This window comes from Capricornis sumatraensis, chromosome 2 (genome assembly GCF_032405125.1).
Source record: "Capricornis sumatraensis isolate serow.1 chromosome 2, serow.2, whole genome shotgun sequence".
NCBI classification, from domain to species: domain Eukaryota; kingdom Metazoa; phylum Chordata; class Mammalia; order Artiodactyla; family Bovidae; genus Capricornis; species Capricornis sumatraensis.
The window spans coordinates 160,607,716-160,623,421 of record NC_091070.1 but is presented as its reverse complement, the minus strand read 5'-3'; the positions used below and the strand labels follow the sequence as shown (position 1 = coordinate 160,623,421).

The 15,706-nt window shown below is 37.6% G+C and overlaps 1 protein-coding gene across 1 annotated transcript in view; it reads right to left on the bottom strand.

The window, feature by feature from the left end:
* Nucleotides 1-15,706, bottom strand: part of TTLL7 (tubulin tyrosine ligase like 7) — a 106,497-nt gene that overhangs the window by 36,400 nt on the left and 54,391 nt on the right. The window contains exons 14-17 of the mRNA XM_068966093.1: nt 13,796-13,994; nt 9,728-9,933; nt 8,531-8,665; nt 6,174-6,254 (exon numbers count right to left, since the gene is read on the bottom strand). Of these exons, the coding sequence (XP_068822194.1) occupies nt 6,174-6,254; nt 8,531-8,665; nt 9,728-9,933; nt 13,796-13,994 (621 nt within the window). The remainder of the gene's footprint in view (nt 1-6,173; nt 6,255-8,530; nt 8,666-9,727; nt 9,934-13,795; nt 13,995-15,706) is intronic.

Here is a 15,706-nt window from a genome sequence, read left to right as displayed (position 1 = left end):
ACACAACCACTGTGGTAACCTTGGAGATATGCCATTTGAGTCAACTAATCTCTAAGAGTGCAATTAGCTGACAGCATCCCCACTGAGGATCAATGATTTTACAACTTCAAGCCAAGTTTAGGCGCTCCCCTGACTGCTCTTGGCCAAGGATTGAGTGTGGCTGGGATATCAGAGGGAAGATACTTCTGCCCAGTGTGATCGCTCTCACAAGCAACTTTTGTTCTGGGCTCCAAATCAGCCTGACAGGCTTACTCAGAACTTCTCTAGTCTGAACTTCTTCCTCCCCAGTCCTCCTGTTTTCCATTCACTGGTGTCAGACCAGTTGCTGTCAGAAGGCTCTTCTTGCCTGCTCAAACTCTCTCCACTTTTATCTTTCTTGTGAGTCTTTTCTCAAAAATTTCTTTCACTTCTAACTCTGTCATATGTCTGCTTTCCAGGGGACTGAACTGATATAGCCATCCAATAATTATTGACTATAATCATAGTCCAAAGAAGGATAGTTCTGATTAATCCACATCTAGATGCTAAATTAGTTAAGTTCTTGGCCCTCTAAGTGGGTAACTTTTAATAATACCTGATTCTACTTGGGCTCAAAAAACACTGTGGACAGTGACTGTAGCCATGATATTAAAAGATGCTTGCTCTTTGGAAAGAAAACTATGACAAATCTAGACAGCATATTAAAAGGTAGAGACATGATTTTGCTGACAAAGGTCCATATAGTCAAAACTATGGTTTTTCCAGTAATCAGGTACAGACATAGGAGTTGGACCATAAAGAAAGGCTGAGTGCCGACGAATTGATGCTTTCAAATTGCGGTGCTGAAAAAGACTCTTGAGAGTCCCTTGGACTGCAAGGAGATCAAACCAATCAATCCTAAAGGACATCAAGCCTGAATATTCATTGGAAGGACTGATGCTGAAGCTGAAGCTCCAATACTTTGGCCACCTAATGCATAGAACTGACTGGAAAAGACCATGATGTTGGCAAGATTGAAGCCAAAGGAAAAGTGGGTGCCAGAGGATGAGATGGCTAGATAGCATCACCAACTCAATGGATATGGATTTGAGGAAACTCCGATAGAGGAACCAGGTGTGCCCCCATCCATGAGGTCCCAAAAAGTCAGATATGACTTAGCGACTGAACAACAACAATTCTACATTCCAAAGTTGATCCACATTTCTAGGTTTCTTTTTTTTTTTTTTTTTCATTTTTATTTTTTTTTTTTATTAAATTTTAAAATCTTTAATTCTTACATGTGTTCCCAAACATGAAACCCCTTCCCACCTCCCTCCCCATAACATCTCTGTGGGTGATCCCCATGCACCAGCCCCAAGCATGCTGTATCCTGCGTCAGACATAGACTGGCGATTCAATTCTTACATGATAGTATACATGATAGAATGCCATTCTCCCAAATCATCCCGCCCTCTCCCTCTCTCTCTGAGTCCAAAAGTCCGTTATACACAGCTGTGTCTTTTTTCCTGTCTTGCATACAGGGTCGTCATTGCCATCTTTCTAAATTCCATATATATGTGTTAGTATACTGTATTGGTGTTTTTCTTTCTGGCTTACTTCACTCTGTATAATCAGCTCCAGTTTCATCCATCTCATCAGAACTGATTCAAATGAATTCTTTTTAACGGCTGAGTAATACTCCATTGTGTACATGTACCAAAGCTTTCTTATCCATTCATCTGCTGATGGACATCTAGGTTGTTTCCATGTCCTGGCTATTATAAACAGTGCTGCGATGAACATTGGGGTACATGTGTCTCTTTCAATTCTGGTTTCCTCGGTGTGTATACCCAGCAGTGGGATTGCTGGGTCATAAGGTAGTTCTATTTGCAATTTTTTAAGGAATCTCCACACTGTTCTCCAGAGTGGCTGTACTAGTTTGCATTCCCACCAACAGTGTAGGAGGGTTCCCTTTTCTCCACACCCTCTCCAGCATTTATTGCTTGCAGATTTTTGGATCGCAGCCATTCTGACTGGTGTGAAGTGGTACCTCATTGTGGTTTTGATTTGCATTTCTCTGATAATGAGTGATGTTGAGCATCTTTTCATGTGTTTGTTAGCCATCCGTATGTCTTCTTTGGAGAAATGTCTATTCAGTTCTTTGGCCCAATTTTTGATTGGGTCGTTTATTTTTCTGGAATTGAGCTGCATCAGTTGCTTGTATATTTTTGAGATTAGTTGTTTGTCAGTTGCTTCATTTGCTATTATTTTCTCCCATTCAGAAGGCTGTCTTTTCACCTTGCGTATATTTTCCTTTGTTGTGCAGAAGCTTTTAATTTTAATCTAGGTTTCTTTTTATTTTTCTTGGAGGCAGTTTCTTAAGCAATAGCACACGTATCAAACAGATAGTCCAATGAATGGTTAGCATGTTGCAACCCAACAGACAAATTTTCAGACCCCTTCAGTCTAATATCAACATGTAAAAGCTTTTAAGTTTTTTTCAATAGTTTGCAACTTATTATTATTACACTGGCTTTCTTGTTGTCAAATATTTTTACTTGAAATTTATAAACACAATTGAGCATGACAACCTTAAAACACAAAATAGTTTCACCTAATTCATAAATAGTACTACTATCAGACACATACATCATTTGATCACTCTGTATAATCATATCACATGTAAAAAAACAGAACAGCATTTTCTGGAATTTATTTTTGCATAGGGTGAGAGATAATGCTCCAACTTAATTTTCTTACAAATCATCAATTGTTTTAGTATCATTTATGGGAAAATTTATCTTTACTCCATTGATTTGAAATGTCATATTTATCAGGTATTAATATCTTATGAATATTTTAATCTGTTTCTGGGCTATCTGTTTTCATTACCAACTTACTTTATCATCTAGGTTAGAAAAAGTACATTGTACTTACAAAAAGATTCAACATTCCAGTAAGAGGCTCCTTTTTTAATGAATCAAGGCTATGTACAGTCAGTGACTCGGAGAACAGAAATTCTGGGCTTACAGAATGTTTCCAACCTACCTCTGCTACCAGCTTTGCTACACTCTCCTGAACAACACTTGGCACGTGACAGGACACTAAATTGTCCTTTGTTGAATGAGTTAATGCTTAATTATGGTTTCAGTTTACTCAGAGGAAAGTACCTAATTTCAAAGTCATCATTTGATCAGTGTCAACTTTCACCTTGTTAGCAACACATTTCAGAAAGGGGAAGTGATAGTTTGCATTATTTAGGAATATAACAGCTTCACTATAGCTACTAAAATAACAGCTCCCCCAACATAATGTTGCAGTCCATCTATGGGCCCCTCAGGCTGCTGGCCATTCCCTTCTCCTACTCTGTGAGATACTGTACTATGTCCTCAAATTTCCAAAGCCCCTCCCCACCAGAAGAAAACTTTCACATCTTTCCACCACAGTGCCACAGATTCTACCTTCCCTATTAGAATAAATGCTCCCAGTTAGGACAAACCTTCCCTAGATTACTTGCTGCAGGATTTCCTATCACCACTCTTTCCTGTACCATTCGTCTCTTCTGGATCCTTCTCATCAGCAACTAACAACTGTAGATAGCTGCATCTTTTTAAAAACCAAAACAAACAAAAAACACCTTGTCATTAACCCACATCCCTCTCCAGCTACCACTATATTTCCCTTTTCCCTCTCCAGCCAAATTCCTTGAAAAAATGCCTGGACTAGCCAGAATTTCTCCCATTTCTTGAACCTCCTCCACTTGAGGTTTACTCTGCACCATTCCTCTGAATTTGTTATGACCTTCCCTGGTAGCTCAGCTGGTAACCACTATCCTCAAAGTTACCAAAAACAGTCAGGGCATGGTGCTCATGTTATAACTCTCATCAGCAACATCTAGTTCAGTTGCCCACTTCATCCCTAAAGTGATTAGCTGATCTCAAGGTAACCCAGTTCTCATGATGTTTCAGACTTTACTCGCTGCTCCCTCTCAGTCCCCTTAGATTAACCCCTCTACCCCATTTCTCTGATTTCTATACATAGAACTGATCCCAGGCTCAGCCCTCAAAACTCTCCTGTTCTGTAATCACACTTACTCTCGAGGTAATCTCATCTAGTCCCGAGGCTTAAATATCTTCAGTTCACTTCAGTTCAGTTGCTCAGTCAGGTCTGACTCTTTGTGACCCCATGGACTGCAGCACACCAGGCTTCCCTATCCATCACCAACTCCAGGAGCTTACTCAACCTCATGTCCATTGAGTCGGTGATGCTATCCAACCATCTCATCCTCTGTTGTCCCCTTCTCCTCCAGCCTTCAATCTTTCCCAGCATCAGGGTCTTTTCCAGTGAGTCAGTTCTTTGCATCAGGTGGCCAAAGTATTGGAGTTTCAGCTTCAGCATCAGTTCTTCCAATGAATACCTAGGACTGATCTCCTTTAGGATGGACTGGTTGGATCTCCTTGCTGTCCATGGGACTCTGAAGAGTCTTCTCCAACACCACAGTTCAAAAGCATCAATTCTTCAGTGCTCAGCTTTCTTTTTAGTCCAACTCTCACATCTATACATGATTATTGGAGAAACCATAGCTTTGACTATATGGACCTTTGTTGGCAAAGTAATGTCTCTGCTTTCTAATATGCTGTCTAGGTTGGTCATAGCTTTTCTTCCAAGGAGCAAGCGTCTTTTAATTTCATGGCTGCAGTCACCATCTGCGGTGATTCTGGAGCCCCCAGAAATAAAGTCTGTCGCCGTTTCCATTGTTTCCCCATCTATTTGTCATGAAGTGATGGGATCAGATGCCATGATCTTAGTTTTCTAAATGTTGAGTTTTAAGCCAACTTTTTCACTCTCCTCTGTCACTTTCATCAAGAGGCTCTTTAGTTCTTCTTCACTTTCTGCCATAGGGTGGTGTCATCTGCATATCTGAGGTCATTGATATTTCTCCCAGCAATCTTGATTCCAGCTTGTGCTTCATCTAGCCCAGCGTTTGTCATGATGTCCTCTGCACATGAGTTAAATAAGCAGGGTGACAATATACAGCCTTGAGTTACTCTTTTCCCAAATTGGAAACAGTCTGTTGTTCCATGTCCAGTTCTAACTGTTGCTTCTTGACCTGCATACAGATTTCTCAGGAGGCAGGTCAGGTAGTCTGGTATTCCCATCTCTTGAAGAATTTCCCACAGTTTGTTGTGATCCACACAGTCAAAGGCTTTGGCATGGTCAATAAAGCAGAAGTAGATGTTTTTTTGGAACTCTCTTGTTTTTTCAATGATCCAGTGGATGTTGGCAGTATGATCTCTGGTTCCTCTGCCTTTTCTAATAGTGTATCTCCATATACAGCCTTAGCTCTGAACTCATCTATACAATGACACACTCAACATCTTCATTAGATGTCTAATCAATGTATCAACTTTAGTTATGTTCAAAACCAAAGCAAAACAAAACAACAGGGAAAATAAAGCCCTGTTCTTTCTCCAGTATACACTCAATTCATTTATCAACCTAGCTAAGCAACCATTAGTTCTCAGCTTAGTTACTCTAAAAACCATAGAGTACCTAGTCTCTACTTCTGTTCTGCCATTTTCCATTTACCCTAGTTCTGTTCTTCACAAGTAGCTCTCATGATCCCTCTAAATTAGAAACCATACTATGTAACTCCTTTGCTCAAAAATTTCTGGTGGTGTTCCATCACTTGGAATAAAACCCTAAGTATTTCCACAACCCGTAAAGCTGTGATCTGATCCCTGCTTATCTATTCAACTTCAACTGTCACCAACACATCACTCATGGACAGACCAGGCTAACTTATACCCCAGGCCTCTGTATCTGCTCTTCCCTCTGTCTGATGCAATGTAGCTATAGATGTCTGCATATTATTTTTCTCATTTCATTTAGGTCATCTTCTCTCAATTTTTAATCCTGATTTATTTTTCTCCACAGTACTTAATACCACCATACATTCTGTTATATATTGATTTATTATCAAACACCTTAACTAGAATACAAGCTCTATGAGACCGTAGGATTTTTTTTAATCTGCTTGTTTACCCTCAGAACCTAGAACAGCACCTGAAACATAGTAGATAACAAATGTTTGTAAAGGAAACTAGTAAACAAATGAGCATGTGTATAGTTTGATTATGAATGTGGTTTAATGATCCTAGGTTAATACATAATCCAAAAGAGCAAAAACCTGTTTTGGGGTATTCATTACTCACTTTTCGTTGTTTTACAGAGTCCAATTTTATGAGCCAATATGAAGCCACTTTTGTTTTATGATACTTCCAGTTATCAATGATCTGTTTGAGGGAAGAAATATTAAGAAAGTTAATTCAATTAATTTGTGAAATGAAAACACTATAATACTGTTTGAAATAAAGGATGCCTACTTTCATTAAAAAGAAAGAGTGCAAAGATTTTTTTAACATAAAATAAAGAAGCCATCTGAATTTAAAGTTTTTCTCTTCTTGCTGTAAAAAGCAAACAATCTTTAATTAATGAAACTCAAATGTCTTCAGGAATATAAGGACTGGGAAGAAGCCAAAAATATAGATTTTTCATTTTAATTCCAAGAACTGTACTTACAGCATCATTCATAATAACAAAATATTGAATAGCACATTAGAAAATAGCTTATATATAATTAGGATTCTATTATCCCCTTTTATTTTTTGGTGCAAATATGCAAAATTTCTGAATATATATTCTAGTTATATACACTATAACAAATAGATTAAAATAGTTGCTGCATAAGTAAACATGTTGTAACTAACCTAATGTCTAATATATTATATCAAGTATATAAGCCTATACACATGTTCTTTACAGAACAACCACAGTTATCCACAAACATTAGTTTTACTCTCAAATTATCTAATTTTTCATCTACCTGACTGAAAAATGTAGTATACAACCTACATTTAAGAAATATAAATAAAATGTCTGGTGCAAAAACACAACCTCTACTCTATTGAATAAGATAACAATATCAACAGAAATATATCTAGCATAATGTTTTACAACTAATGTTCATTTTTCTTCCTTCTCCCTTGATGTAACAAATAGCATCTCATTTGTAAACAAGATACCATTTTCACTTTTTAAAATATATATATAACAAGCACAAAGCATAATATTTGGGGGTTTTGGTTATAACTATGATTGCAAAATACAAATTGCCATTATTGATTTTTAACTACGAAAGTCTTTTTTATTATTGTTTTTGGTTGTTTTGTTTCTAGACAGTGCTTTAGATAAGTCTGCTGCTGCTGCTCCTGCGAAGTCACTTCAGTCGTGTCCGACTCTGTGTGACCCCATAGACGGCAGACCACCAGGCTCCCTCGTCCCTGCGATTCTCCAGGCAAGAACACTGGAGTGGGCTGCCATTTCCTTCTCCAATACGCTACTTCAAATACTACTAACGAAACAGCAAAAAACTCAAATCTAATTGTATAATACATTAATATCACAGATCGTCAGGATAGGTCTGCTGCTGCTGCTGCTGCTAGGTCGCTTCAGCTGTGTCCAACTCTGTGCGACCCCATAGACGGCAACCCACCAGGCTCCCTCGTCCCTGGGATTCTCCAGGCAAGAACACTGGAGTGGGTTGCCATTTCCTTCTCCAATGCATGAAAGTGAAAAGTGAAAGTGAAAGTGAAGTCGTGTCCAACTCTTAGAGACCCCATAGACTGCAGCCTACCAGGCTCCTCCGTCCATGGGATTTCCCAGGCAAGAGTACTGGAGTGGGGTGCCACTGCCTTCTCCGCAGGATAGGTCTAAAGTACTTAAAAAGTGAAAAAAAGCCAACTGCATGGCTGTGGTTTCTATCCTACAACTGGCCACTAGATGGTGCCTTCTCCGGGTGAAAAACGAAACGAAAAAAAAAAACCCAGAAAACAACATTCTATTACTGAGAAGTTATCTAAGAATGACAATTTGAAAGGATGTTTTAATGAAGAAATATCAATAGAACTTTGAGTGAAGAAATGCTATTTCGCTCGAATATTTTAATATCTTAGACCTTCTTTCTAAATCAGGAGTAAGTTACATACTTTAATGTGACTTTTAGGACGCTGCCATTTTAGAACGTTCCACTGGGTGGCACAAATGCATATGTAACAAGAAAACACAACGTAAGCAATTTCAAAATTCGACTAATACCATTCAAGGTATCATATTCAAATATTTACTTCATGCCCATGGCCCACTTTTTTCCTTATTATCTCATTCCATATTAAATCTTTTAAAATCTTTATAGAAGCAAGCTTAACTTGATGTGTCTTTAATCATTAAGAACAAATAACTACTTAACACTAATTATTTTCAACTTGATGAAGCATCATTAAAATAGGACTATACACTAAAAGATATTTTGCATTGCTGATTATAAATGTGATCTAATTGCTCATGAATCATAATAATTCAAATAACCTCTGTATCTTCTAAAGCTTGTGGAGGTCATTTAAGTTTACTATGTCACTGAAGATAATGACATCAGGAAATAAATCTTAATATTTTAAGAAGAAGAATAAAAATGTATGAGCTCCTTGGAATTTTATATACATCAAATACTCACATCTTCTATCAGAATTAATGATTCTGCATCTGATTTTCCTGGAAACCGGATCTTCATATCCTTGAGAACAAATAAGGTCTGACTTGTTAAATCATCTTCTTGATCTTTTGGTCTCAGTTTCCGCAAAGACTCGCTCTTAAATTTGAAAAAATACAGATATTTGGAGGGGGTCTTATTTCACTGTGTCACTATAATCTGAAAGATTTTTCTAGGTAAAAACGATGCACTTTCAATTGAAAAAATAACAATGAAAAAGGAAGAAAATAACGTTTTTGCATTTGTTCTTAGCATTAAAATCTTAGGATTAAGTGGCTATGATTTTCCAAGAGTATCTTTCACACTTCCACACAGTTGCATTTTATGTAGCTCAAAATACCAAAACAAAAATATGAGTGTTTAAAAAGGTTTCACTTTCTACATATGTCTCAGGCAATTCATGATTAGCAAAAAAAAAGAAAAGAAAGAAACTTGTTACCAAGTGAAATTCATTCACTTATACTTTTCAGACTCTTTCCTTTGGAAGCATACCCACATTAAATAAACAAATTAAATAAGTCATTGGTCTATGTAAATGAACATGGATGTATCTACTGAGTTGGCCAACAAGTTCATTTGGGTTTTAAACCTTACTGAACTTGTTGGTCAACCCAATATTTGAGCATTTAATAGAAAACTTGATTGCAAAAAATTCACTGACTTCCTTAATACTGAATCTCTAGGATTTATGCTAAAGGAGGAAATATTATATATATGTATATATATAATACTGTATGCTAATTTAATATACAGAAAACATTATTTAAAATTCCATACTTCAGTGTTCTAAAGATAATTTACCAATAGTTAATTTTTTAACTTATTTATCAATAGTCCCATTAAGGAAAATGTTCCATAAAACAAAATTCCCCAAATTCAGACACACTGTACAATCAATGCAAAATTACCCTACTCCATGAGCAAATGGAAAATAAATATATTCTCAGTGTTCATCCTCAAGTTCTGTGATATAGTGAAGCCAGCCTTTCAAGAATCCATACTTGGTTATAGGTGAAGAAAAAGGAATAATCCAAATTCCAGGAGACCATGAGTTGAATAGAAAGGATTTGATGTTCAATCTATCCTCCTCCCAGCTAATCCCTCTGCCACCTAAACCCTGAGTACAGCCCTCATTGCAGGGGAGCAAAACAGAAGACTTACCGTCAGAGAGTCAGAGGAGCTGGCATCATTACTTTGAGGCAGATGCCTCGTGTAGGAGGAGGCACGGTTTAAAGAATGTGACCGAGACCCTGAAATTGGCCGGGATGCTGATATCACTTGTTGAGCAGAAAAGGGGCGGATATCTGCACAGGATGGTGACTGAGAAGAGATGGACCGAGGACAACTGACTGAACGCCTTATGGAGCCTACAGATGATGAAGAAAAGGGATCGCATGGTGGCAGAGTTAGTAGAAGTCCTCCACTGTATTGTATCTATACAAACTAATGATTAGCAGGGTGACTCCTTGTTGTTTTAGTTCCTAAGTCGTGTCTAACTCTTTGTGACGCTATGGACCATAGCCCACCAATCTCCTCTGTCCATGGGATTTTCCAGGCTAGAACACTGGAGTGGGTTGCCATTTCCTTCTCCAGGGGATCTTTCCAACCCAGGGATCGAATCTACCTTTCCTGAATTGGCAGGCGGGTTCTTTACTGCTGAGCCACCAGAGAAGCCCTAGAAGGGTGGCAGTGTCAAAGCATCGGCATCATCATGAGAATATAAATTTGGAGTTATTTATTCGATTTAAACAGTGAACATAGTGCAGAAACCCTGTCATGTATAAAGAATGGCTCTTGTGAGAATAATACTTAAACAGTACTTTAGTGTTCTATTCTTGAAACTTGACAAAAGGACCAGAAGAACAGAAAGCTAACATGTATGGAACACAGTCTACAAACCAGGCATCATGCTAGGTGGTACTGCTAGGTGGTACACTATAATCTTTGTTCTCACAGAAACCCTCTGAAGTACAAATCTCTATCCTGTGGAGACTCAGAGAAAGAACTTGTCACATGACAAGAAGATTGCCAGGTTCAGTTCTAAATCCTGACTTAATGCCAGCATGCTTCCTTTTTCTATAATGTAGACTGGTCACTTATTAGAATCTGCAGATGTTTGAAACAGAATATTATACAGCAGGATTCACAGGGGAAAATGAATAGGGGAGAATGGTCAGGATAAATAGATGTTATCAAATTTAGGCCCCATGAAAATAAAATAATAATAATAATGTGTGATTGTGTGCTCAGTCATATCCGACTCCTTGCGACCCCATGGACTGTAACCTGCCAGGCTCCTCTGTCCATGGAATTTTTCTGGCAAGAATACTGAAGCGGGTTGCCATTTCCTACTCCAGGGGATCTTCCCAACCCAGGGATTAAACTTGCATCTCTTGCGGCTCCTACATTGGAGGGTGGGTTGATTATCACTGCACCACCTAGGAAGGATGCAATTATTGCAATAATAATAATATAACAGAAGAAAACCAAAGATTATATAGCTGGTTATTATAAGAGTAGTACTAGACAGACAAGTCCTTATTCACAGGACAGACGAATTTTAAAAATTAGATTTAAATTACCATAGTAAAATATTTAAACGAAGAAAAAAATGTCTGGATCAATGATTGTTATCAGAACAACTAGCAAAAATCATAGAATATCTTCTATGCTTGTACAAATTGAGAACATTTAAAGGGAGAACCAATTATTCTTGACAAATTTTAATGCCTGACACAAAGAAATAGAACATTATTCAGTACTATGAACAGCTATAACTTTTCTAGCACATATGTGCTATATGCCCTCTGTTGTATATTTTCTCTCTGCTTAGGAAATATATCACTCTTCATCAATTAAATAATTTCATAAAACTCATAAAGGCAGGTTCAATACCCAAATATTTCTCTTCAATAGCTGAAAAAAATGTAAACCTTTCTAAAGGCAATGGACTTGAGCCTTATATTTAGAGATGTAGTTCTAAAGGATATTTTGAATTGATGATAAGTCTAATAGTCCTATTTAGTTCTGCAGAGTATAAAAAAGTATACTCATTCAAGCTATAAAAGATGTCAAACAAACAAACAAAAAAAGCTTCCATTTGTTCCAACTGTTAATCTCCTTCTGAAAGTCAAACTAGTTTTTGAAAGAATGGCACTTCTGAAAAGGGCTGTGTGGGAAACACACCATTGGTCAATCTTCTCCTAAGGAATACTCATAAAACATGTACTAATACGTACACCTTGGCCCTCTTTCTTCAAGGGCTTATGATGATGGTTTGGATAGATATAATCTGATTATAGCTGCAGAAGGAAAACAAGAGTTTCTCTTGAATCACAAGAGATTTTCATTTTTTCTTCTGCATACATTAGAATTCAGACAGAATAACTAAGTAGTTAGATGTGTCAATGATATTTAGGTAGACTAACAAAAAATGGTTGAAACTTTCATGCATAAATTATCTGAGAAAAAATACTTCATATAGTTTTGCATAGGACTACCATATATCAAATCAAAATATATCCTTTGGTACTGTAACAAGTTTAAATTTCCTATATTAACCCTCTACAACAGAAAGCATTGTACATAATCTGAATTTTTATCCTCAGTTATCAACATCTCTTTGGAGAGAAAATTCAAAGAAGGCTTGTGGCCATAACATTCCTTAGTGTAAGATTAAATAGAGAATATAAGAAATTGAAACTTTGCTGCAATTCTTAATGGCTACAAAAACAAAATACAACTAATAAGGAGAAAGGTGTTAATTGAATTAGACAAGCTTTAAAATGTGAATTTATACTTAAAAACACTTTTAGTATACTCTTTGTCTAATCTCAATTTATTAAAACTACTGGTCTTAGAAGAAAAAAGAATCTGAGTACAAGAACCCTAGTAGTTTTTCTCATCCCTATTCCATCCTCTGTCAGTTCATGCTGTTAGGGATATACACATTAGCCAATAGGAAAGGGGCTCCAAAACCAATTAAATCTGGGCAGAACAATGTCAGCTTCCAAAAGAGAAACAGAGCCATACTTACACAGAGACATACTGAAGTACTTAAGGAGTCCTTAAGATAAAGGAAATAATGGATAAAAGAGCTTACAAACTCTGAAACAGGTGCTCAATAAACATACATTAAAAGAGTAAATAAAAAATGAAATGTAATACACTACTTCCCCTCAAAACATATAAGCTCTCAAAGACAGGAAGTATTTTTATGGAATAATTTGAAAGTAAAAGAAAGATCATTAAAAATCTTCATATATTAATTCTGCATTGCTTATGCATTTTTCCCATAAATATGGATGGCCGAGTTTATCAGGAAACTACCATAGTAAGCCATTGCTGGAGCCAGAGCAACAGAGGCTCAGAAATGTGTTTACTGAGTGACTGAACCAGCCCCTTTGTGGAGCTCTGGGACAGTGGAGGACAAGGCAGTCAGAGAGATGAGTGACAGAGGCTAAGAAAAGTCCTGCATTGCAGACAACATCAGGAAGGGGTATCCGACTGAGCCTGGGCAACACCAACACCAAGCTGGACATCTGGGGATGAAAGAGGAATCACAGACACAACACTGGACATTTGGGATTGAAAAAGGAATGAAAGAGAGAGAAAATGGGGAAAGAAATAAAGGAAGAAAGCAGAAAACGGCAGCAGGAAAGAAGGAAACAGAGAAGCTGGTTGGTTCTTCTCCTGAATACTTCCTGAACACCAAAGTCCTGACTGAAGTGCTTACCCATGATGAAAATGAGAGGGAACAAAACTTCAACTATTTCACAGTTGTGTGGCTCACAGATACATTCAAGTCAAATACCTAGAGAGACACACACGTTTTTTGAAATAGGGGAGAATATAAAACAAAATGAATGACAGAATGTGGAACGGAATGAGAGAATATTGGGGCTTAAAAGAGAATGCCATCAGCAGATCAACCATGAGGCACAGTTTCAAAGATTCATGCAGAAATTTAGGACTTTGTTAAGTCTTTGAAATATGGAACAAAAGACTACAGAGATCCTTAAGTCAAACCCCTTTTGTTTTCCATTTGCAGACCCCGAAAGGGTTTGTGGGATCCAGACCGAACTGAGGTCTGGCTGGGGAAGGAAGTGGGGTAGAATCTAGGTCTCCTCACACAGATTGGTTCATTTGGCCCAAGGTCTTTTATTGAGTTCAGTGATTTCAGTTCCATACGTTTTCACATAAAAACTAAGCTAGCAGAATTTAACTTACTGGATGGTTGGATTAATTTGTAGTGGTTGGACTGTTTAAGATTATATGTAACTTGCTTCTCTCTTTTCTTGTTTTGGTACTCGTCTTTCTCATTTTCGTCGGATTCTGAAGAGCTGTTGCTACTGCCATAGCTGCTGTCACTGCTGTAGTACTTCTGTCTTTTCATTATCTCGGCACTCTCAGGCATGGAAGACAGGGGCTAAAATGGAAGGAAATGTTTATTTTGTTAGAATTCAGAAAGTCTTATGCACATGATTAGTTTAGTATTTCTAGTCTCCCACTTGGCAAAGAGATGAGGAAAAAGTGGAATAGGTGGCAGATTTTATTTTCATGGGCTTCAAAATCACTGCATATGGTGACTGCAGACATGAAATTAAAAGACACTTGCTCCTTGGAAGAAAAGCCATGACAAACCTAGACAGTGTATTAAAAAGCAGAGACATCACTTTGCTGACCAAGGTCCATAGAGTCAAAGCTATAGCTTTTCTAATAGTCATGTACGGATGTGAGAGTTGGACTATAAAGAAGGCTGAGTGCTGAAGAATTGATGCTTTTGAACTCTGGTGTTGGAAAAGACTCGTGAGAGTCCCTTGAACTGCAAGGAGATCAAACCAGTCAATCCTAAAGGAAATCAACCCTAAATATACATTGCAAGGACTGACGCTGAAGCTTCAGCTTCAGTACTTTGGCCACTGATGTGAAGAGCCAACTCATTGGAAAAGACCTTGATGCTGGGAAAGACTGAGGTCAGGAAGACAGAGGGTGAAATGGTTGGATGGCATCACCAACTAAATGGACATGAGTTTGAGCAAACTGCAGCAGATAGTGAATGACAGGGAAGCCTGGTGTGCTGCAGTCCCCTGGGGTTGCAAAGAGTAAGACTCAGAGGCTGACCAACAAAATGTTCAAAATCACTCAATAAATGTGTATATGTGTATGCGTGCATGTGAGTTTGTGAGAGAGAACGGAAGAGGAGAGAAGGAATAAAAAGAAAATCAAAAGAGGCAAAAAACAAAATAAGAAGGCAGCAGTCCGATAAGCCATTGTAAGTAAGATAATTCACTATAAACAAAACAGGCCACATCTAAAAACAGTCTATGAGCCTATCCATTTGACTAATGTGCAACAAGAAGCAAGATATTCCTCACATGTCTAACTTCATTATGGACACTTTAAGAAACAAAATTTTTAGTTAGGTTTCCACGTTCCAAATTGGCTCATGTCTTTTCTTGGAGGATTCCGACCTTTGACACATAGGGTCTGGTCATAATGGAACAACATTGCTTTTCATTGCCCACACTACATTTTAAAAGGAGATATAATATAAAAATTTCAGTATTACATATTTTTTTAAGAAAATAAGTGCTATGTAGATGGATAAGTTTGTAAAGATTCAAAATGCCGTGAGATCATGTTCCAGTATCTCTATCAGAATCACTTGTTGCTGAATCTCCCAGTCAATGTGTTTCCAATGATGACAGCTGAAGGAATAAAATGTAAGGCAAGTGGAACACCTTCACTTCAGAAAGAACATGCACAGCCAAGTAGAGTAACACGGTTTTGTAACCTAGTCATTTTAAGAGACAATTAAACGTGCTATATGCCTCTTATTCCTGCTAGGGAAGGTTCCTGCCGTTGTATACTAGTTTCTTGTTCTCTGTTAAATCAAACAAAAATGTTTTGATGTTAGCATACACTGTAATGAAATCCTTGGTTACCCTGGGATTTCATGGAAATGGGGTATATCCTCTCATGTAGCAGTGTAGGATGGAAAGATAAAGAAAGGAAAAGCATTTCACAAAGTGCCTAGAATACATAGTAAGCCAAAGCACAGTCTTAAAGTCACTGTCTTAGCAAAGGATGAAAAAGAAAGCAGGGAATTAATTTAATACACTAAAGTACCAACTTGTA